Raw genomic sequence first — 17,746 nt, forward strand, 5'->3', positions numbered from 1 at the left:
GAAGATGCTTTATTTTGTCCACAGTAGCTTCCAAGTGATCTACATAACCTTCTACAATTCACTTAGCAGACGCTTTTATCCAAAGCGACGTACATCAGAGAGTAAGTACAACACAAGCAAGGATCTAGAAAAAAGGGAACAATGTCAGTAAGAGCAAACGATCAGCTTTGAGTCCGATTGGACACACAGGTGCTGACAGGAAGTGACCAGAGGCAAAGTACAACATTGACGGCAGTTCTTGAGAGCTCTAATCAGGATAGGAACCATCTTGTAAGTCGTCGTTTATCAAACAAAAACAATAATATCATCAATAATATGGAGACCATCATTAAGTTAGTAGGTATTCATGAAAGAGCTGGGTCTTTAGCTTTTTCTTAAAGGTGCAGAGGGACTCATTCCACCACCGGGGGGCGACAGAGGAGAAGAGTCTAGTCAGCGTCTCAGGACCCTGACGTGACTAAACCACTGAACCACCAGTGCCCCTCATTGAACCTTCTTTATAATAGTTTATGATTGTTCATCAGTTTGTTTGCATTTCAATTTATATTAATTAACGCTGGTCACTTGTTTTTATTGTGAAATGCAGGAACAACAGGGACACATGAACACTTCAGTGACGTGCACAAACAGAAATAAAGACAGAAGACAGAGGTCCTTTTATTTTTTATTTATTCCACTCGCAGAGGGAACAAATTTAGTTTTCATCAACATTGACTGTCTGCAGACCTGTTGGGAAGAAAAAAAAAAGACATATTAGTGACAAACTCTTTATTGCTTCAGAAGACAAAGTGGGTCACTTCAGTGTATTTTTATTTACCTTTGCATGTCGTGACAGGAACGTATGTGACCAGGGTGTACAGTTTGTTGGGGGAGTCCTCGTCCTCATTACGCTTCCTGGACAGCCGAACGCGTACCCTGTACGGCACGTTCCTGCACGACACAAACATCACGTAGTTACTATCTTTGCTCAATGCAAATTTGATTTAAAGAAGCAATTAGAACTGACCAGAAAATGAAACTCTGCTCCAATTTCAGGTACATGTAAGAGCATAATCAAAGACATGTCCCACGAGCGTCAAGTGACTTTTAACACAATGAATCTGAGGCGCATTGACGCAAATGTAAAACTTGAAGCTTTGTGATATGCAATTCTGAGCTAAAAGTGTGCCACAGCATCAGTGTGGATGACAAGCATATCAGCGAAAGCTCTATAACCTACGTTTTAAAAAAGCTCAAATTCTGGATATCTGTTCTGTGAAGGTGAAATTAAATGTTTCCAGTGATTTGAAAACACAGCTTGTCACCATTATCTTCCGGCCTTTTCTTCCCGGGACACATGGAATCAGAAGAGTGACTCAACACAATATTTTATCAATCCTGCCAATTGCGCTACATATTTGTTAAGCACAGCATTCAGAGTTATTCAATTTCTATAAAACTATCACGTAAGCAATTTGAATTTTCTATGTGAGCCAACGACAAACCTACATACACACACCTCCACTCACAGCAGCTTCCTGCCTCGACTCATTCTGCAGTTCTTTTTTTTTTATGTTAGTGTGCGTCTGCTGACAATATCCTTCAGCCGCTCATTAACGATGTTCAAATATCATCGTTATTGTTTCACCTAATATTCAGCGGTCACATCAGGGGACCCAGGTGTGTGGTTGTATATATTGACGATGAGGTGCATTTACGACGAGCATTTTATACTCAGCAGAGCAGCTGCAGGGAAATACTGAAGCGATGGCAAAACAAGCTTCAGTGTTTGCATGACGTCGCACATCAGTCAGGAGTGTTTGCTCAAGGGATCACCTGTTGATCTCCCTCTTTTTCTTGCAATTTCCCCCCAGGTATATAAAAAAAAAAAATCAGACAACATACCTGGACACACTGAACATAGTTTGATACCAATATAAACCAACCACAAAACAGAAATCAAAGCGGGTAGTAGAACATTATTGACAGCAGCTGACATGGTGCACCAATCCAACAGCTGACTGTCAGCTCTGAATCATTCTGACAACATTAAACCATCAGTGACTTTAATCTCACCTGACGCCCTTGCTCCACACGGCCTTGTTGAGGCGAGTGTCGATGCGCACATCTGGAGTTCCCATCTCCTTCACGGCGAACTTGCGGATCTCCTTGATGGCACGGGGAGCCCTCTTCTTGAAGCTCCTGCAGGGAGAATTCAAAACTCACTGTTACCTTTCCTCCATTTGTATTTGATTTGAAATGTTTCAACAGTGAATCACATCTAAATGCAAATTTTTCCTCTACTGAGCGTAGGTCGGAACGATACGTCGTTTTTTTTTTACATTTGTAACGTGCAAAAGTTACGTCATGAAAGAAGAACAGCTTCTCTATCACTTCAAGAAAAGTCTATTATCGCCTTCAGGTGTTTTGCATACACACACAGTTTAGTTAAAATCTACAGGAGACTCCAGGTCCATCGAGAAGCCACGACTTGTTTTCAGAATTCCTTCACCTCCACATGTTAAGCGGACTTCATCTCTAATGTGATAAGAGTCAGTGAGAGGCAAAGCATGGCCATCCATCCTGTGTCGCAGTCTGAGCGGGAGGTTAATCGAGTAAGTTGTGATAAAGGGAAAGAGTTGCAACTTTTCTGTTTGATGCAACAACAACAACAACAACAAAAAAGAAAACCTGCCAGTTGTCCGACAACTAATTAACTAGAAATCCTGTCTGACATCATCAAATGTAGACACAGGAGACGCTGATGTGGTCACTGGCAAGATGCTCAAAGCAGGTGTTCATTTACATACAGCAAAAAGAAAGAAGTATTCCAGTGAGCAGGTATCAGCTCATGATAGTGTTAATGAAGTGGATGTGTTGCTGATTTGTTACTTTTAGTAGCCGCAGCTGAAGTTTGATTCATAATAAATCACAGAGAGAAGCTCGATCAGTGTTCTCTGATGTTCTCCAGCTCTAGCTTCAGGTTTCAACATGTGCCACAGTCAAAAGTAAGAAACAACAACAACCAGAAACTGAGCTGAAGTCGCTCCCGCAGTCACACTTCTCAGTACTCACACTCCGTGGATGCGTTTGTGTACATTGATGGTGTACTCTCTGGTCACAACCTCGTTGATGGCTGAACGCCCCTTCTTTTTCTCTCCTTTCTTAGTCGGGGCCATCTAGAAAACAAAGACAGGTGAAGTTACTGCAGACGCGTTCAGCTCTCACATGCACAAAACCCGCCTCCTAACATGGTTGTTAACTCAAAAACTACAGCTTTGACTGCTGGAAATGACACATGCGGGTAGATTTAGCAGTAGAAACATTTCCTGGTGCTGTTTGTAATTAAATATGGTGTTTTTAAGTCTCACTAGCTACGACTAAACGTGCCCTGAGCAGCCGGGCGACGCAGCGACCATCCCGGGTCCGTCAATGCTACCACTCGCCGCTTTAAAATATGTCTCCAATCACGTTAAAACACATCAAAAAGCACACAAAAAGCACCAGCACACTCTGATAAATGTGTTACGAAGACAAAATTGTCAAATAGGGGCTTTGAAATCGAAGGATTGCGTTAGATTGTAGGATCGTAATTCCCGAAAAAGAATTCTCACCTCAGCTCGTAATTGAGGCGGAAGTCGGAAGGACGGAATCAAAGCAGAGGATTGTGGGTAAAGGAAGCCGGTCCGTTTTATAGAATGTTCGTCGACAACAAATGTGCGACTAATGGTTCCTAGAATTGTTCTCTCACAGAAACTACAGCCTTGTAAACTGAATGAAATAATGACTTCTGAGTTAAGTTGTCGAAATGTCATTGGGAAGTCCTCCTACACTGGAAACTGGCCTTACACTGGAAACGCTTTTTTTTGTGCCTTTATTGGAGATATAGGACAGTGGATCGTCGGAAATCAGGGAGAGAGAGTGGGGAATGACATGCAGGAAAGGAGCCACAGGTTGGACTCGAACCCGGGCCGCCCACCCGGAGGACCACTGCACCACCAGCGCCCCTTTAAGTCATGCTTAGTCTGTAAATTTTCTTGATTTTCTTAATCAACAGCCAGACTTTGATTATGCATTAAGATGGGGGGGAAACTTAAATATCAAAAAGAATAAACCGTAATTTATCTCATTATGTCTTTGTTCTGCTTTCTTATGAAACTTGTCATCGTATTTAATATGAAATTATGTATTTCCTTTAAGAGAAATTAGGACTTTCTGCTTGCAAAATTTCCGTTAAGTTTGGATGTAGCATGAATAATTTATGCCCGTTTCAACTTCTGCACTTACCTCAAAATGCATCTGGTGACTCCGATCATCACGATAAACAAGCACTTAATTTGAATTTCTCCTTGTCCCGAGGTACTCCTAATCCGGCAAAATATCTTCACAATTAGAAAGGATCATTTTACATTTATTTTGCAGTAAAAAAAAAAAAAATACAGCATTAAACCTGATCTCACACCTTAAAGTTGACACTGAATGTCAGACAAAATAAATAAGATGTACGAAATTGTTCCCCAAACTGGAGTTGTGGTCAGATTAAAGGATATCGAGCTTTATCAGAGCCCAGAGTCTCTTAGATTTAAAGTTATTGATGCATGGGTGGGTGGATGTATGATGAATCCATGGACTCTTTAGATTTCAGACATTTTCCTCCATTCTAATGTTCCTTAAGCTGGTTTGTCCATTGCATTCATGTCCAACAGCATGCACAACCTGCTTTTTTTTTTAAGTGTCACTTGTTGAATATAACACATCCCAGAGTTTCATTTTCTCCACCTGTTCAAGTCTTTTTTTATTGGGACTCTGGACGGTCATCCTGGAACACAGTAATGTGATTTAAAGTTGAAATTATTTACCTTTTCAGTCTTTTTTTTTTTTTTTTTTTTTAAATGTGAGCAGCTACTGCTTTAGCGTCTTTTTGTATGGATGGATGGGGTGAAGAAGGTTTAAGAGAGAAGTTCCACATGGCAGTGTCAAAGATCTGGTACTTTCTGCTCGCTTCAGTTCATTATTTCAGGGAGACATTGCCAAACCATTCATCAAGAAAACAAAACAAAACAACAATCATGTGTTCCAACAGTTCTAACAAAGTACATTCAATAAAAGGAATAGTTTGGCAGTGCTTATTCATGAGAAATGTTCATTCAAGTCCCTGCAGGATGTTTCAGTGTTCATCAGTAACAATCTGCGGCAAATGTTTTAGATTTGATCTGCAGATTTTTTTGAAATATGATGTAAACAAACAGGAATAACATCAAATGATTTCAAGGCTGAACAGTCACTTGGTAAAAAGCAAAAGACCCATTACAAAAAATCCACATCTAACCATTTTAATGCACAGCTGTATCAACCAATGCACAATCTAAGAAAACAACACTTGAACGTGGTTAGACAAAGTGGAACTGACAATTAAAAAGCTGCTCTAAAACATTGTAATGCACAAAAACAAAAACATGACGTCATTTCACGTGTGTTCGATGCTTCTCATACATGGTTCATGACACACCTCCATAGGCTAAAAATGTCTGGTAGTCTATGGCACAGCACTTGCAGATCATCATAAAACATGTAAATTATAACTGATTCACTAGTTTGCTGTTTTTCTGTATTTCTTCTTCTCATGACTAAAAAGGCTATGCATGTAATGAAACAGGACAGAGTCAGGGGAGTCGGACAAAACACAAGCGTTCACTTTCAACCCGTGGCGTTCAGGACACACACACCTCAGGCTGCGCTGTGCTAACCTTACTACCACTACCGGCTGCAGCAGCCTCGGCTGCAGGTCCCGACGCAGCCTCAGGCCGCTCTGGTCCCGACGTCTGGCCGGCCATGGTCCTTCTGAAGAGACGCATGCTCATCTGCAGCAGCTCTGTGTCCACCACAGGCGTGGCGGGGTACTGTTTGGTCAGGCCCTGAGGAGGACAAACAAACTTTAAAACATCTCTTCCAACAATACATAAGCAAAGTCTGAATGTTTGACTGATGCACAGACTAGAGAAAGTAATGAAAGGTCCTGGAACTCGACAAGTCTCTGCAGTTTAAGAGGAGATTTTAGTATTTTTTAACCTGGGCTATAGTTTTGTAAATGTTTTGGGATCTAAATGACTGAAATGTACTTTTTTTTTTTACTCCTCCTGTAACGGCATCATTGTAATTTTCAGGGGAAATGCTCCTGATCAGAGTAAGTCCCCTAAAAGATTTAGATAAGACAGTGGATAGAGTAGGAAAAAGGGAGAGAGAGAGAGATAGGAATGACACGCAGGAAATGAGCTGCAGGACTAAAGCCACCGTGCCCTAACCGCTAGACCATCAGCGCCTTAGTTTGTTTGTGTTCCATCAATTTTATAAAACAATACAATGAAACTAAACACTTATTTCAACAGTAGATCAGCAACTCCTGTCATGTACGGTAAATAATCGTTTTTGTCATTTGAAGAGAGCGATGTTACTGCATGGTTTATCTCACACTTAAATTTTGCCGAAATATGCAAGAGCCGTCCAAATCTTTCTGTACCAGAGTCATTTAGATCTGAACTTGAAAACACACTTAAAGCCTGTATGTGACTGGACGTCACCTACTTTTTCATTTTTTAACAGCTGCCGGCGGATGGCGAAGTCCCTGCGTGCACACAGAGCCTTGCAGCAGGGCCCGAGGTTCGTCAGTAAACCCGCTCGCTCCACCCGCCTGTTCAGGGCCGCCATGTTCAGGGCCCCCAGGTCATTCTCAAATAGCTTGTCAGCATCTGGAGGAGCAGAGTGGACAAAGACTTATGGATCACACAAATGAAGTCAAAATTACACTTAATTCGTTGTCGATAAATCCAAATTGTACACTGACAGTTGTCATCTTTGCAACAGCTGATCCAAAAGAAATGAATCAAAACTCTCACCTTTAGGGTCATCCAGCTCAGACTTGCACACCTCTCTGACCTGCTCCAGGAGCTCAGGCCCTGCAAGTCGCTTGGAGATGCCCGCCCTTAGGAGCACGGCCCCTGGGGTGAACCGGAGCAGCGCTGCCCCCGCTGCCCGGGGCTCCTGCTTCTGTTTGGGCATCAGACTAGACCAGTCCACATCGATCACATCTAAAGGACCTGGCAGAACATGCAATGGATAAATTAACCTTCACGTGGAACATGTAAGCACTCTTCTAGCCATCTTTTTTTCCAATAAGCAAAGTTTTGTGATAGAGCTGGTGAGTCTTTTATTTCTTTGATCTAATCAACATATTTGGATCTAAGTTTACGCATAACTTCTGAACTATAAAATGTTTCCTTGTACCTGTAATTTTCTCGTCCTCTTGCTGATCCTCTTTCTTCTGGCTGTCAGCTAAAATCTCATCCAGCTCGTCATCACTGATTGGTTCGTACTCCTCTCCAACAGATGCAACCGACTGCCCGTCGTCCTCTTTCCCATCATCGTCTCCTGATAACACCATGAACACAGATTCTTTTAAATTCAGCAAGGACATTTTGCAAAAAAAAAAAAAAAGAAACTTACAAACATGTTTTTCATCTTCTTACCGTCCAAGCTGTCAGTCTTCTCCAGCTCTCGTTGCTCCAGGTGGTGACTGTTGCTGGGTTTGTCGGTCTCTGGAGGGCTGAAGGCTTCTCTTGGCAGCAAAGGCTCGTAGTCGCCCCTGTCCTGTCTCATCATGTCCCCTCGCAGGTCTCCTCTCATGTCCCCCCTTAGATCCCCTCGTCCCGCAGCCCTGGAATCGCCGTGGGGCGGAAGATCCATCATCATCATCCTCTCCCTCTCTCGATCTCCGCCTCTGCCGTCTCTCTCTCGCTCCCTCTCTCGCTCCCGTTCTCGCTCACGCTCGTGCTGCTGGATGAGTCCTTCAGGGAGCAAACGTTCCCTGTCCCTGATGTCCCGCTCCCTCAGGAGAGGTTCGCGACCGGGACGCATCAGCAGAGGCTCGCGTCCCCTGCTCGACCAGTCTCTGGGTTCAGGCTCCCAGTCTCTCGGCTGTTGTATGGGCTGCTGGAGGAGGAGCGGCTGCTGCTGCTGCTGTTGCTGCTGCTGAGGCCGCAGGTCCTTTCGGTCTCGGTCCCTCTCCCGCTCAAACGTCTCCCTGTCCCTTTCACGTTCTCGGCTGTCGTAAGAGCCGGCGCGGGATCTCGCCTGTCTCTCAGAGTCAGGAGAGCTGCGTCTGGAGCTGTGGCTGCGGGAATCCTGCCGATCTGTAAGACAATACAGAAGATATGCATTAGAGTAGGATCAGAGTTCAGTATTTGATTTTAAGATGATCCTTACAGGAGAGTTTACAAAAAGTTATTCAACTGTTTCAGTAGATTGCTTCAGCAAGGTGCCGTGACACAGGTCACACTGGCTTCTTCTGTTTGTCTAAAGGATTTCCCAATTCATGTAGAAACTATTTCTCTAACACTGTTGGACTATTTTAATACCAATCAGAGTATACATGTGGCAAAATAAGAACTTTAAGTGGACATTCTTTAATTGGGTGAATATGCTCATGAAGATTACGCTGCAGCCATTACAGCCCAGCTCGATTAAAACAATCTACAGAAGCAGTTCAAGGAACTTTCTTTGCCTGTAACTTGTTAAGAGTGTGATTATATTCTGATAAAAATACTGGAATTATTCTTCAAAAGGCGTTCCTGTTCAGTCACACTGTGTTTGTTTATCTACCTGAGGAGGTGCTGCGGCTCGGCTCCTCTCTCCTCAGCTGGTCAATCCGAGACTTCCTCTCAGCTCCAGGTGGATCGTTCACCACCTGCCTGTCTCTCTCCCGCTCTCTCTCTCTTTCCCTCTCTCGTTCTCTGTCCCGAGAGTTGGTGCACTGCAGCCGGCCTCGGCGGGATCGCAGACCTTGCGGGTCTTCTCGGTTGGCAGATTCATTCGAAGGCGATCTCAGGCGTCTGGTGGATGCGCGGCTCTGGTTGCTCCCCATGCTGCTGCTGCGTGTCTGCTCAGGGGGAGGCTTCCGGAGCAGAGGCTGGGACATGAGCGGCTGGGGGGTCAGAGTCTGCAGCAGCATTGGAGGTTCCTGGGGGAGGAGCGGTGCAATAGGAGGGGGATTGCAGCGCTCCCTGTCCCTGCCCGCCCGTGCAGCACATATCCTCAGAGGCTCAGCAGGAGCTCTCTCAGCAGTAGTCAGGGGAGCTTGTGCTTCCAGAGGTCCTACTGCTCTGTCTGAGACTTCCTCATCGGACCAGTCACTGAAGTTGTCAGTCTTGACGAGTGGAGACGGCTCCACATTGCCTCCAGTCCCACGATGATCAGGCCTCATGGAGGGCGGTGGCGTGCGTGGACCTCTCTTCCTTTTGCTATGTGGCTGATGAGCGGATGAATCCTCTTCAGACACATCAGATTCTCCTCGGGATCGTTTCTTTCTTTCGAGCACCTTCTTCTTGGCTCCTTTCCTGGGGGAGTGTAAAAGTGGAGCTCCATCTGAGGATCCGCCTGCAGGAGGCTCTGGGTTGAAACGATCTCCTGTTGCAACCAGGTTACTCCCGCCGCCACCTTCCTCTTCTTTACGACCCTTTTTCAAGCCCTTCCTCTGTGACTTTATCTTCTTTTTACCTTCCTCGTGAGACTGGGAGCCCACTGTGTCTCTGTCCTCACTGCCAGCGGCGGGAACTGAAGGTGGCGGAGGCAGAGGCGGGGTGGAGTCCCACTGGTCTCTGCCTCTGCTGCGGGAGTCAGATGGGGGGTCTGCCAGATGCTCCCCTCGTCTGTCACCTACTCTGCTTCTTTCCCCACGAGGCTCTAGGTCCTCGAGGCGGCCGCGTGCTTCCCTCTTGTCCCCGGCTCCTCTGCGCTCCTCGTCCTTCCAGTGGGCAGGTTTTTCATCAGAGGCAGAGGTTGGTGGAGAACGAAGCAAGGGCTCCTGGGGCCGCACCACCTGGCTCAGGAGACGATGCTTATCACCTTCAGAGACACAGAAAACGGTCAAACACTCCTGACACACTTCTTTTCAAGCATTGCAGCAATTAGACACAGCAGACTGCCACATTTAAGAGTCATCAGTGGGAGTCATACAACAGGAAGGGACACAATTTCCAAGTGGTACTAAAAAAAAAAAAAAGGAATAAAACTGGAAAGATGAAGAGAGCATTTCCTTTGAAGAAACCATGTGTTTACAGTTAATACGAAGTGCACTGCCCATTAAACAGGAGCGTGTCCTTTCAAATAATTTTCCTACTGTCAGATGAAGTCGGACACACTGGGCTGGGGAGGAGGGGCTGAGGGTGGATCTTGGCCTGCCCTCGGCCAATCAGGCGCTCACTTTTGTCCTCTGCGCTGTTGTAGCCGTCGCTGTCTGCTGGGCTGAGGTCCCGCGTCGCTCGCTTTGGCGAGGGTCGGGGGCTCGGGCTGCTCTCCACCCGGGGCCTTTTACGACTGCAAGAAGAGGAATATTACAGACAAACATAGAAATATGGCATTTTTAAAAAGCACACTACAATGACATAGATCCAAGTTAACCAAACATACATGGAGAATAAAATAGACGGATACATGCCTCGTCTTGCGATCATCACGGGTGTCTCGCACGGCTCGGTCATCCCTTCCGTCCTCCCTCCTCTCCCTCCTTTCCTCTCTCCCTCTCTCTCTCTCCTCCCATTCCCTCTGCCTGTCTCTCTCCTGCTGCTCCCTTTCTCTCTCCCTCTCCCTCTCCCGCTCCTTCCTCTCCCTCTCGCGCTCCCTCTCCCTTTCCTCCCTCTCTCGCTCCCGCTCCTCTCGCTCCCTTTCCCTCTCGCGCTCTCTCTCCCTCTCGCGCTCCCTCTCTCGTTCCCGCTCCCGCTCTCTCTCCCTGACCCTCTCCTTCTCTGCCTCCCGCTCCTTCTCCCGCTCCTTTTCCCTCTCCCTCTCTCGCTCCCTGTCCTTCTCTTTCTCTCTCTCCCTTTCCCTCTCTCGCTCCCGGTCGCGGGGTCTGTCGTCTCGTCTGTCATCTGTCCGGCGCTCCTCCCTCCTTTCCTCCCTCTCAGGCTTCTCTGATCTCCCTGGGTGTCGACTCGGGGAGGCTGCTCTTTGATCTGGGAAAATAGAAATTCAAATTAAAAGAGATTTTCTGAATTTTTAAACCTGGAACTATTTCTACATATGTCTGGGTACTTTATTTGTTTTGGACCAAGAGATTCCGCCGAGATTCATTGCAGAAATCTACATGGCTGCTAGCTGGAGCAATACATGAAGTAGATCCAAAGATTTATGAACTTAGAAAAATCAAAGATAATGCCCCAGCTTTAAAATACCAGATCTCCCTTTTATGAAAAACAACTAATATACTATATATATTCCACATGATTTCAAGCTTAAATGAAGCAAACCCTGCACCTCTCTCGCGGTTGTCTCGTCGATCCCGCTCTGCATGCCCCCCTCTCCGGTCGTAGGAGGAGTCTCGGGCCGGCTCTCCCCTCCTGTCCCCCTCATAGCGATCTCGGTCTGAGCCCCTGTCAGAGCTTCTCTCTGTAACACTGCGATCTGTGCTCCTCTCTGCGCTGCGTTCACGGACCGCGCTGCTTCTCGACTCCCAACTGTCGTGGCTGCTTTCCAGCTGGGAACCGCGGGAGTTTCTGTTCGAGGCTGGAAGAAGAGATAAAGACAGAGAAGATGAGAAAGCTCCTTTTTCAAACAATGAAGATGCTAAAAATGAGAGAGAGAATAATGAGCATTATTGTAATGCTGATGCTTTACTTTTTCCTCTCATGGCTGCAAATAAACAAACTATAAAGAGTTAATTAAATGAGTCTTGCCTTTATCAGACGTTTCATTAGCTCGCCCCCTTCCTCGTCCGTTCCTCTCAGCTCTGTCTACCCTCGTCTCTGTCCTCCCTATTTCTTCACGTCCGTGTCCTCTCCCATAATTCCTGTCGTCCTGAGGCGCCTCCTCCTTCCTGTGGGCTTCGCTCCTCTCCCTCTCTCTCTCCTTCTCTCGCTCCCTCTCCTTCTCCCTCTCTTTCTCACGCTCCCGCTCTCGTTCCCGTTCGCGGTCACGGAGCTCCAGCGACTCTCGGCTTGAGCGCGTCTCTGTGCGACTCTCTCTGGAGTCCTTCACGTCTCTGTTGTCTCTGTGGTCACGCGAGTCTCGCGTTGGTTCTCTTCCTCGATCGCGAGCGTCGCGTCGCTCTCTGGTCTCTCTATCGTCACGAGCGTCCCGTGATGACACTTGTTCGGAGTCGTAGTCCCGGTCATCGCGGATGCTGTCCTTGTCTCGCTTGCTGCGGCTTTCTGTTGACAAGACACACAAAAAATGAACAGCAGATGAAAGGATTAATTTAAAACACTTGAAACACTGTTGTTCTGTAACCCTCCAAACAAAAGACAAAGCTGTGTATGAGAAAAGATGAGTGAAAATAAGTGATTTCAGTATAGCTTCAAGCTGACTTCCCACCAAGAGAAAATAAACAATATTCAAAACAGTAGAAGAAAAAGAAAGTTACCATCTCTGCGCTCATTTCTGCGCTCCTGAGCAGGCGGACTCCGTTCTCTCTCACCCCGGCTTCTCTCTCGGCCCCTGGAGTGGTGTCTGCTGGGGCTGGACCTGTCTGATCGGCGGTGAGGGGAGGAGGCGTCCTGGGAGGGAGGGGGTGATGGGGAGCGGCGGGAGCTCGGAGGGGGAGAGGTAGAGGCCGCAGCTGGTGTGCTCCGGTGGTAGGAGGGGGAGGACGAGCGACGCCGACGAGGAGACAAAGAGTGCCGCTGGGCGGAGGAACCGGAGTGGGAGGAAGGGGAGAGGTGGCGAGGAGGGGTGGGGGTGTGCTGGCGGCGAGGAGGAGAAGGACACCTGCAGTGGCAAGAGACAGTAAATACCTGACAGGCACTTTGATCGAAATGTTTTCAAAATAAAAAGTCTAGGAATTTAAGTAGTTCTGCGGTTTTAAGGAGACATGAGCCTTTACCTGCGAGGAGGTGAGGCCAGGGCAGAGGCCTTATGGGACAAAGCTTTAGGAGAGGTGGATTTCTTTCTGGCTGGCGGTGAAGTCGGGTGCGATGACACACTACCAGAGCGCTCCTCTGATGTCACCGACCGCTTGGCCTTGTGGGAACTGTCCGATCTGTCTCTGCAGGCAACAAGGTTATGTTGAAAAGAACGAGTGTTAGAAATGTGTCATGATTTCAAATATCAATAGACCAGCAAGATTTATCTTCACGGTGATTTCTCAGTGACGCGTAAACACACTAATATTATTAAAACAGTCGAACACTGACTCATCACTGTACCTGCGTTTTTCCTTCTTCTCTTTGTGTTTCTCTGTATCCCGTCCTCGATCTTTCCCCTCTTTTTGCTTCTCCTCAGACTTCTCCTTGTTTTTGTGTTTGCCTTTGTGTTTCTTCCCAACGACAGGAATGTCCAAAGGGACTGGCGGAGGAGGACTCGGAGTCCGGGGCCCTTTCTTTTTACTGTGACCTCCTTTTGAAGACCTGATTATAAGAGGACAGAAAATGTCAAACACAAATTGTTTAAGGACAGGGAACGCTTTTCTTTTTACCATATATTAACAAGAAAGCAAGAAAAACTAATGATGCTCTGAAACTGCTCTGAATGCCCATAGTTCCCCCCCCCCAAGCGCTTCCCCTTTTTTGTGTGGCCGCTCTAAGCTCTTCAAGTTGATAATCTTTTCAGAAAGGCGATTTTTACGTCACCGGCGCTCTTTTTAAAACCTACATTGATTAAATGTGCAGACTTCAACTCAGACTCATGACCACCCAAGTCATGACTACTTAAACTTTGACATTTTGTGACTACTATCTGAAAGCCCCCCCTCATGCATGCCTACCTGGCAGATTCTGAAACCGGTGAGGACACAGACGCCTTCTTCTCCTTCTTGCCAGATCCTGGGCCTTTTGTTCCACTTTTGTGCTTTGGGGATCCACTGGACTTTCTGGATGAGGGTGAATCTCTGTTGCTTAACTGCTCTGGGGAGGCCTGCAGGACAGAGACCACAGATCAGGTTAAAACAGACCGCTACTAATACAAGGGCTACAGAGCTGTGCTCGCAGAAATAGAGATTCTTAAAGAAAAATATATATTTCTTTAAAAAAAAAAAAAGTCAAAGCAGAGGTAGGAAATAGATCCTCACTTTAGGCATGGCAGTCGCTCTTGTTTTGGTGGGGGTCTCGTCTTTCTTGATGACGATCTCCTCCCTCTTTTCCAAGTTCTCCAATTTCATCAGCTCACGTTGAATCTTTTGGCGCTTCATTTCTAGGGATAACTCGTAGTCGTAGTCACCGATATCCGAGTCTGAGGGAAACAAAACCCAGAGACTTAGAAAATACCAAAGCAAACTTGATGAATGTTGATTCATTTATTTTGTTTCAAAAGTAAGTAATGAAATGGATGTTGACATGACTTAAAGAAAACAAGCTGTTCTACCTTCACGGTTTGTCTCCCACTCTGTGGGCTCTTCTTCACTGGCTGGGGTGCGCTCCTTTGTTATCTTTATATCCTCCTTCTCCCTGTGTCGGCCTCTGGAGGAGTCTCTCTGCTGTAGACAAATACGCACAAATGTTTTGACTCTTCAAGTTTCAATTATTTGTTTGAAGAGTAAAGATAAAGGGAGTAGGGAACTCACTCTCGCTGTGGGGGATGTGGGCTCTTCTGGGTCTCGCTTTAGGTTTTCTGGGTCAACATCTTGTCTTTTATTCTTCATCCTCTCCCGCAGATCACCTGTGGGTCTCTCGGCTGACCTGCTCCATGAGAAATAACATTGATCAACCAATGAACACGGCAAAATAATAAAGTTTGTCCTGAAAAGCAAAACACATAGACTTCCACATAGAAATCCTGATGTCAAAAAGTAAACACGTAAAGTAAATTCAAACTAAAACAAGCCATCTTACCGACTAAAGCTAAATCCTTTGCCTCGTGGCTGAGTTCCATGTGTGTAGCGACAAGTGTTGCCGTAACTGCAATTACCGGTCTTCAGCCAATTTCTACAGTGACTCTGAAAGACCCAAACAGATCAGATGCAACATGATCACATTCAACAACATCAACTGAGATGAGACAGCCTTCACTGATGTGATGTTAGGAGAACCTCAGGTTAAGTGAAAGTGCTTCCAGTTAAGGAATGAGGCCCTGTAGCCCCCCCCCCCTTTTTTTTTTTTACACAATCTGGGTCAAAATAACCTATTTATATTTTTAAAAAATGTGTTTCTCGAGCGCAGCAACAAAACTGCCTATAAAGACTACACAGTTATTTCTCATTCTTAATTAAACTCCACACCATAAGCTTTCAAACAATTTACTCTCTACAGGAATAATCTTGACTGTGTAAAAGTGAAACAGTGTTAGTGCTTTCACACTTGCACAAAACTCCTGAAGTCCTCGTATTTTTTTCCTGCAGAAAGTCTGAGTCAACTGAAGCGAGAGCACAGCGGGATACAATCAGGAGAATTCACTTCCAAGCAAAGGGGAGGGGAATCAGCGCACGGCCACGGACTGCCTGCATGCGACAGGTGTGACTTCCGCGCACGTATTTAAACTGCTGCATTATGTTTTCCGTTCTGTTGATATTGTGATTCTGTTGAACTGACCATAGCATTGATGTAAAGGCAAATATTGTCAGTATAGCGTTGACTAGTGGGCTCTGCTGCCTCGTCAGCCCCTTCCACACCCTCTAGATTAGGGGGATTTCAGGGGCAGTTCGCCTCAACTTCTCCAGAGATTTTTTAAGAGTGCAAAAATGAAAACGGCTTTAGAGTCTTGGGTGCATCTGCTGCAAAAAAACCTGAACATTATTATTATTATTATTTGTACATCAACCATGAAAGTCAGCCGCAGTTAATACATACATCAGCAGCATTACTCCCAGTGCTGGGGCCAAGTCTTTCGAACACGCTGGGCCGGCGGGAGGGGGCGGCGGGGTTGTTGCTGGTGCTGCTGGTCGGGGTGCTGCTGCTGCTGTCAGATATGGTTTTTGAATTCTCCACTGTTACCTTCCGCCTGATCTTGGACATTCTGCAGGACTGGAAGTATGACAAATTCATTATTACATGCATTACTACAAGCACCAGCTTTTCCAGTCCCATCTTTGCTTCTCTATTTACACCTGTGATTATTTCATCGTGTCATCCTGTTTAGATCAAATGAGTTAAAATACAACATTGCAGATGTGTTTTAAACATCTGCAATGTTGTATTTACATTAATTTATTTATTCTATGTGCAGTGCTTGTTTCACCTATTATACCCCCTTGTCCAAAAGGAAATGGCATGCTGAAGACTAACCATAAAAACACATTTTATTCACATCCTTTACTTCCAGCTCTGATTTCTGCAGGACTCCTCCAAAACATGCTCCCTTCTCTCTGTTGAGAGCTGAACCGTACAACCAGCAACAACGAGGGTTACATGCTGCTAAAGCTGTTTGCATTCAAACATTTAAATGCTTATTAGTGAAGAAGTTACGCCTTTAAACATCACACATGCCTGGCATTGTACTAAACAAGCGAACGAATGCTAACGCTAAAGTTAGCTTAGCGCGGGGCCTTCATTCTACATTTAGCCACTGGTCCGCTAACTTTTTGGATTAAAAACAAAAGCCGTCTCACCCAAGATATTGAGTCGGTGTCGCATCTACTTTAGTCCAGTAAAAGGATTCAGCTCTTGTAGAAATAACAAGGCTTATTCTTTCAAATGAAAGGCAGAACCTGCCCCGTGTGCCTTCATGTTAGCGCAGGGTGCGCATCCTATGAGCGGCCCTTCTTCTTCTTCGCTTGGTTTTTATTGGCGGTTGACAACCAGCCTGAAGGCGCATCACCGCCACACACTGGGCTGGAGTGAGAGACAAGATGACGGAACTCTAATCCTTTAACGATGTCATTTAACTCGTTATATCTTTTCGCAGACCTAGAGTCAAGAATATTCTGTAGTGTGTAATGAACCACTCTATATTCTTTATTTATTTTATTTTCTTAAAGGTCAAAGCTCAATGTCCTGGATACTTATAGTTGTGAATACATATCTTTATCTTTATTTTTATTTTATTCCTATATATTCGTATTTTATTTGCACTCGTGTGCATGCTCTTCTTCTTGTCTTTTACTGCTGCAACACTTGAATTTCCACACTGGGGATCGATAAAGGATTATCTTATCTTATCTTATTTTGAAGCTAACTTTTCAAAAGTACACTCAGTTTACTGCACATTGCACATATTGCACAAGTTTACTTTTTCTTTCAATTTTATTTTATTTTATTTACCATTTTGTAGCTTTTGCACAATATAGAATTTAATATTCTGTAAAGAGTATTCTGTAAATATTATTTACCTTATTTTTACCTCATTTTATTTTATCTATTTTTACCTTATCTTATTTTACCTTATTTTGGTTGTATTGCACCGCGGGACGGAGACAAACGCAATTTCGATTCCACTGTATGTCTGGCATATTTTGAAATTGAAATAAAGTTGACTTTGACTTTGATAATATGTGACCTTTAAGTTGACTAGCATCAAGCTACTGATCAATCACACCACTGTTCCACAGAGTGTGGATCAAGTTAGATTTACTGTCAAAATTCAGTAAATCACATTTAAAAAAAAATGTCATACATGCCCAAAATACTTAAACATAGGCTACCTTCAACTACATTTATTCTTAGAAGTCATAGAAATTCAAAAGACTGACGCTGTAGCTCATTCCTTAAGGACTTGGGTTGGGAACAGGAGGGTAGCCAGTTCACTTCCTGAGCACTGCCAAGCGCTCTTTCATGTGCAGCCTCACATCTCTCCACTAGTGCATGTCCATATGATCCTGTTTGTGTATTTCAGCCTGAGTGTGTAGCATGTCTCA

General features: G+C 45.2%; 2 protein-coding genes across 4 annotated transcripts; both read right to left on the reverse strand.

Annotated features, from left to right (window-relative positions):
* Positions 1 to 651: 651 nt before the first annotated feature.
* Positions 652 to 3,649, reverse strand: rpl31 (ribosomal protein L31). Its single transcript, XM_020653920.3, has 5 exons — positions 3,594 to 3,649; positions 3,055 to 3,158; positions 2,056 to 2,181; positions 818 to 930; positions 652 to 726 (listed from the first exon to the last, which is right to left on the reverse strand). The coding sequence occupies exons 2-5, from the start codon at positions 3,156 to 3,158 to the stop codon at positions 695 to 697; spliced, it is 375 nt and encodes a 124-aa protein (XP_020509576.1). The 5' UTR covers positions 3,594 to 3,649; the 3' UTR covers positions 652 to 694.
* Positions 3,650 to 5,296: 1,647 nt separating this feature from the next.
* zc3h13 (zinc finger CCCH-type containing 13) lies at positions 5,297 to 16,652 on the reverse strand. Of its 3 annotated transcripts, none has more exons than XM_065952261.1 (20): positions 16,502 to 16,652; positions 15,744 to 15,917; positions 14,790 to 14,893; positions 14,522 to 14,636; positions 14,323 to 14,431; positions 14,030 to 14,190; positions 13,727 to 13,875; positions 13,170 to 13,370; positions 12,848 to 13,009; positions 12,389 to 12,732; positions 11,703 to 12,176; positions 11,284 to 11,532; positions 10,469 to 10,982; positions 10,151 to 10,347; positions 8,635 to 9,876; positions 7,503 to 8,165; positions 7,261 to 7,404; positions 6,873 to 7,073; positions 6,562 to 6,725; positions 5,297 to 5,894 (listed from the first exon to the last, which is right to left on the reverse strand). In XM_065952261.1, exons 2-20 carry the CDS (start codon positions 15,906 to 15,908, stop codon positions 5,691 to 5,693), a joined length of 5,562 nt encoding a protein of 1,853 aa, XP_065808333.1. In that variant the 5' UTR covers positions 15,909 to 15,917; positions 16,502 to 16,652; the 3' UTR covers positions 5,297 to 5,690. The 3 variants fall into 3 exon arrangements, with proteins under 3 accessions (XP_065808333.1, XP_020509572.1, XP_029137018.1); XM_020653916.3 differs by having other exon boundaries at positions 14,323 to 14,434; XM_029281185.2 differs by lacking the exons at positions 14,790 to 14,893; positions 16,502 to 16,652 and having other exon boundaries at positions 14,323 to 14,434; positions 15,744 to 15,883.
* Between the last annotated feature and the right edge of the window lie 1,094 nt (positions 16,653 to 17,746).

This window comes from Labrus bergylta, chromosome 24, assembly GCF_963930695.1.
Source record: "Labrus bergylta chromosome 24, fLabBer1.1, whole genome shotgun sequence".
NCBI lineage: Eukaryota > Metazoa > Chordata > Actinopteri > Labriformes > Labridae > Labrus > Labrus bergylta.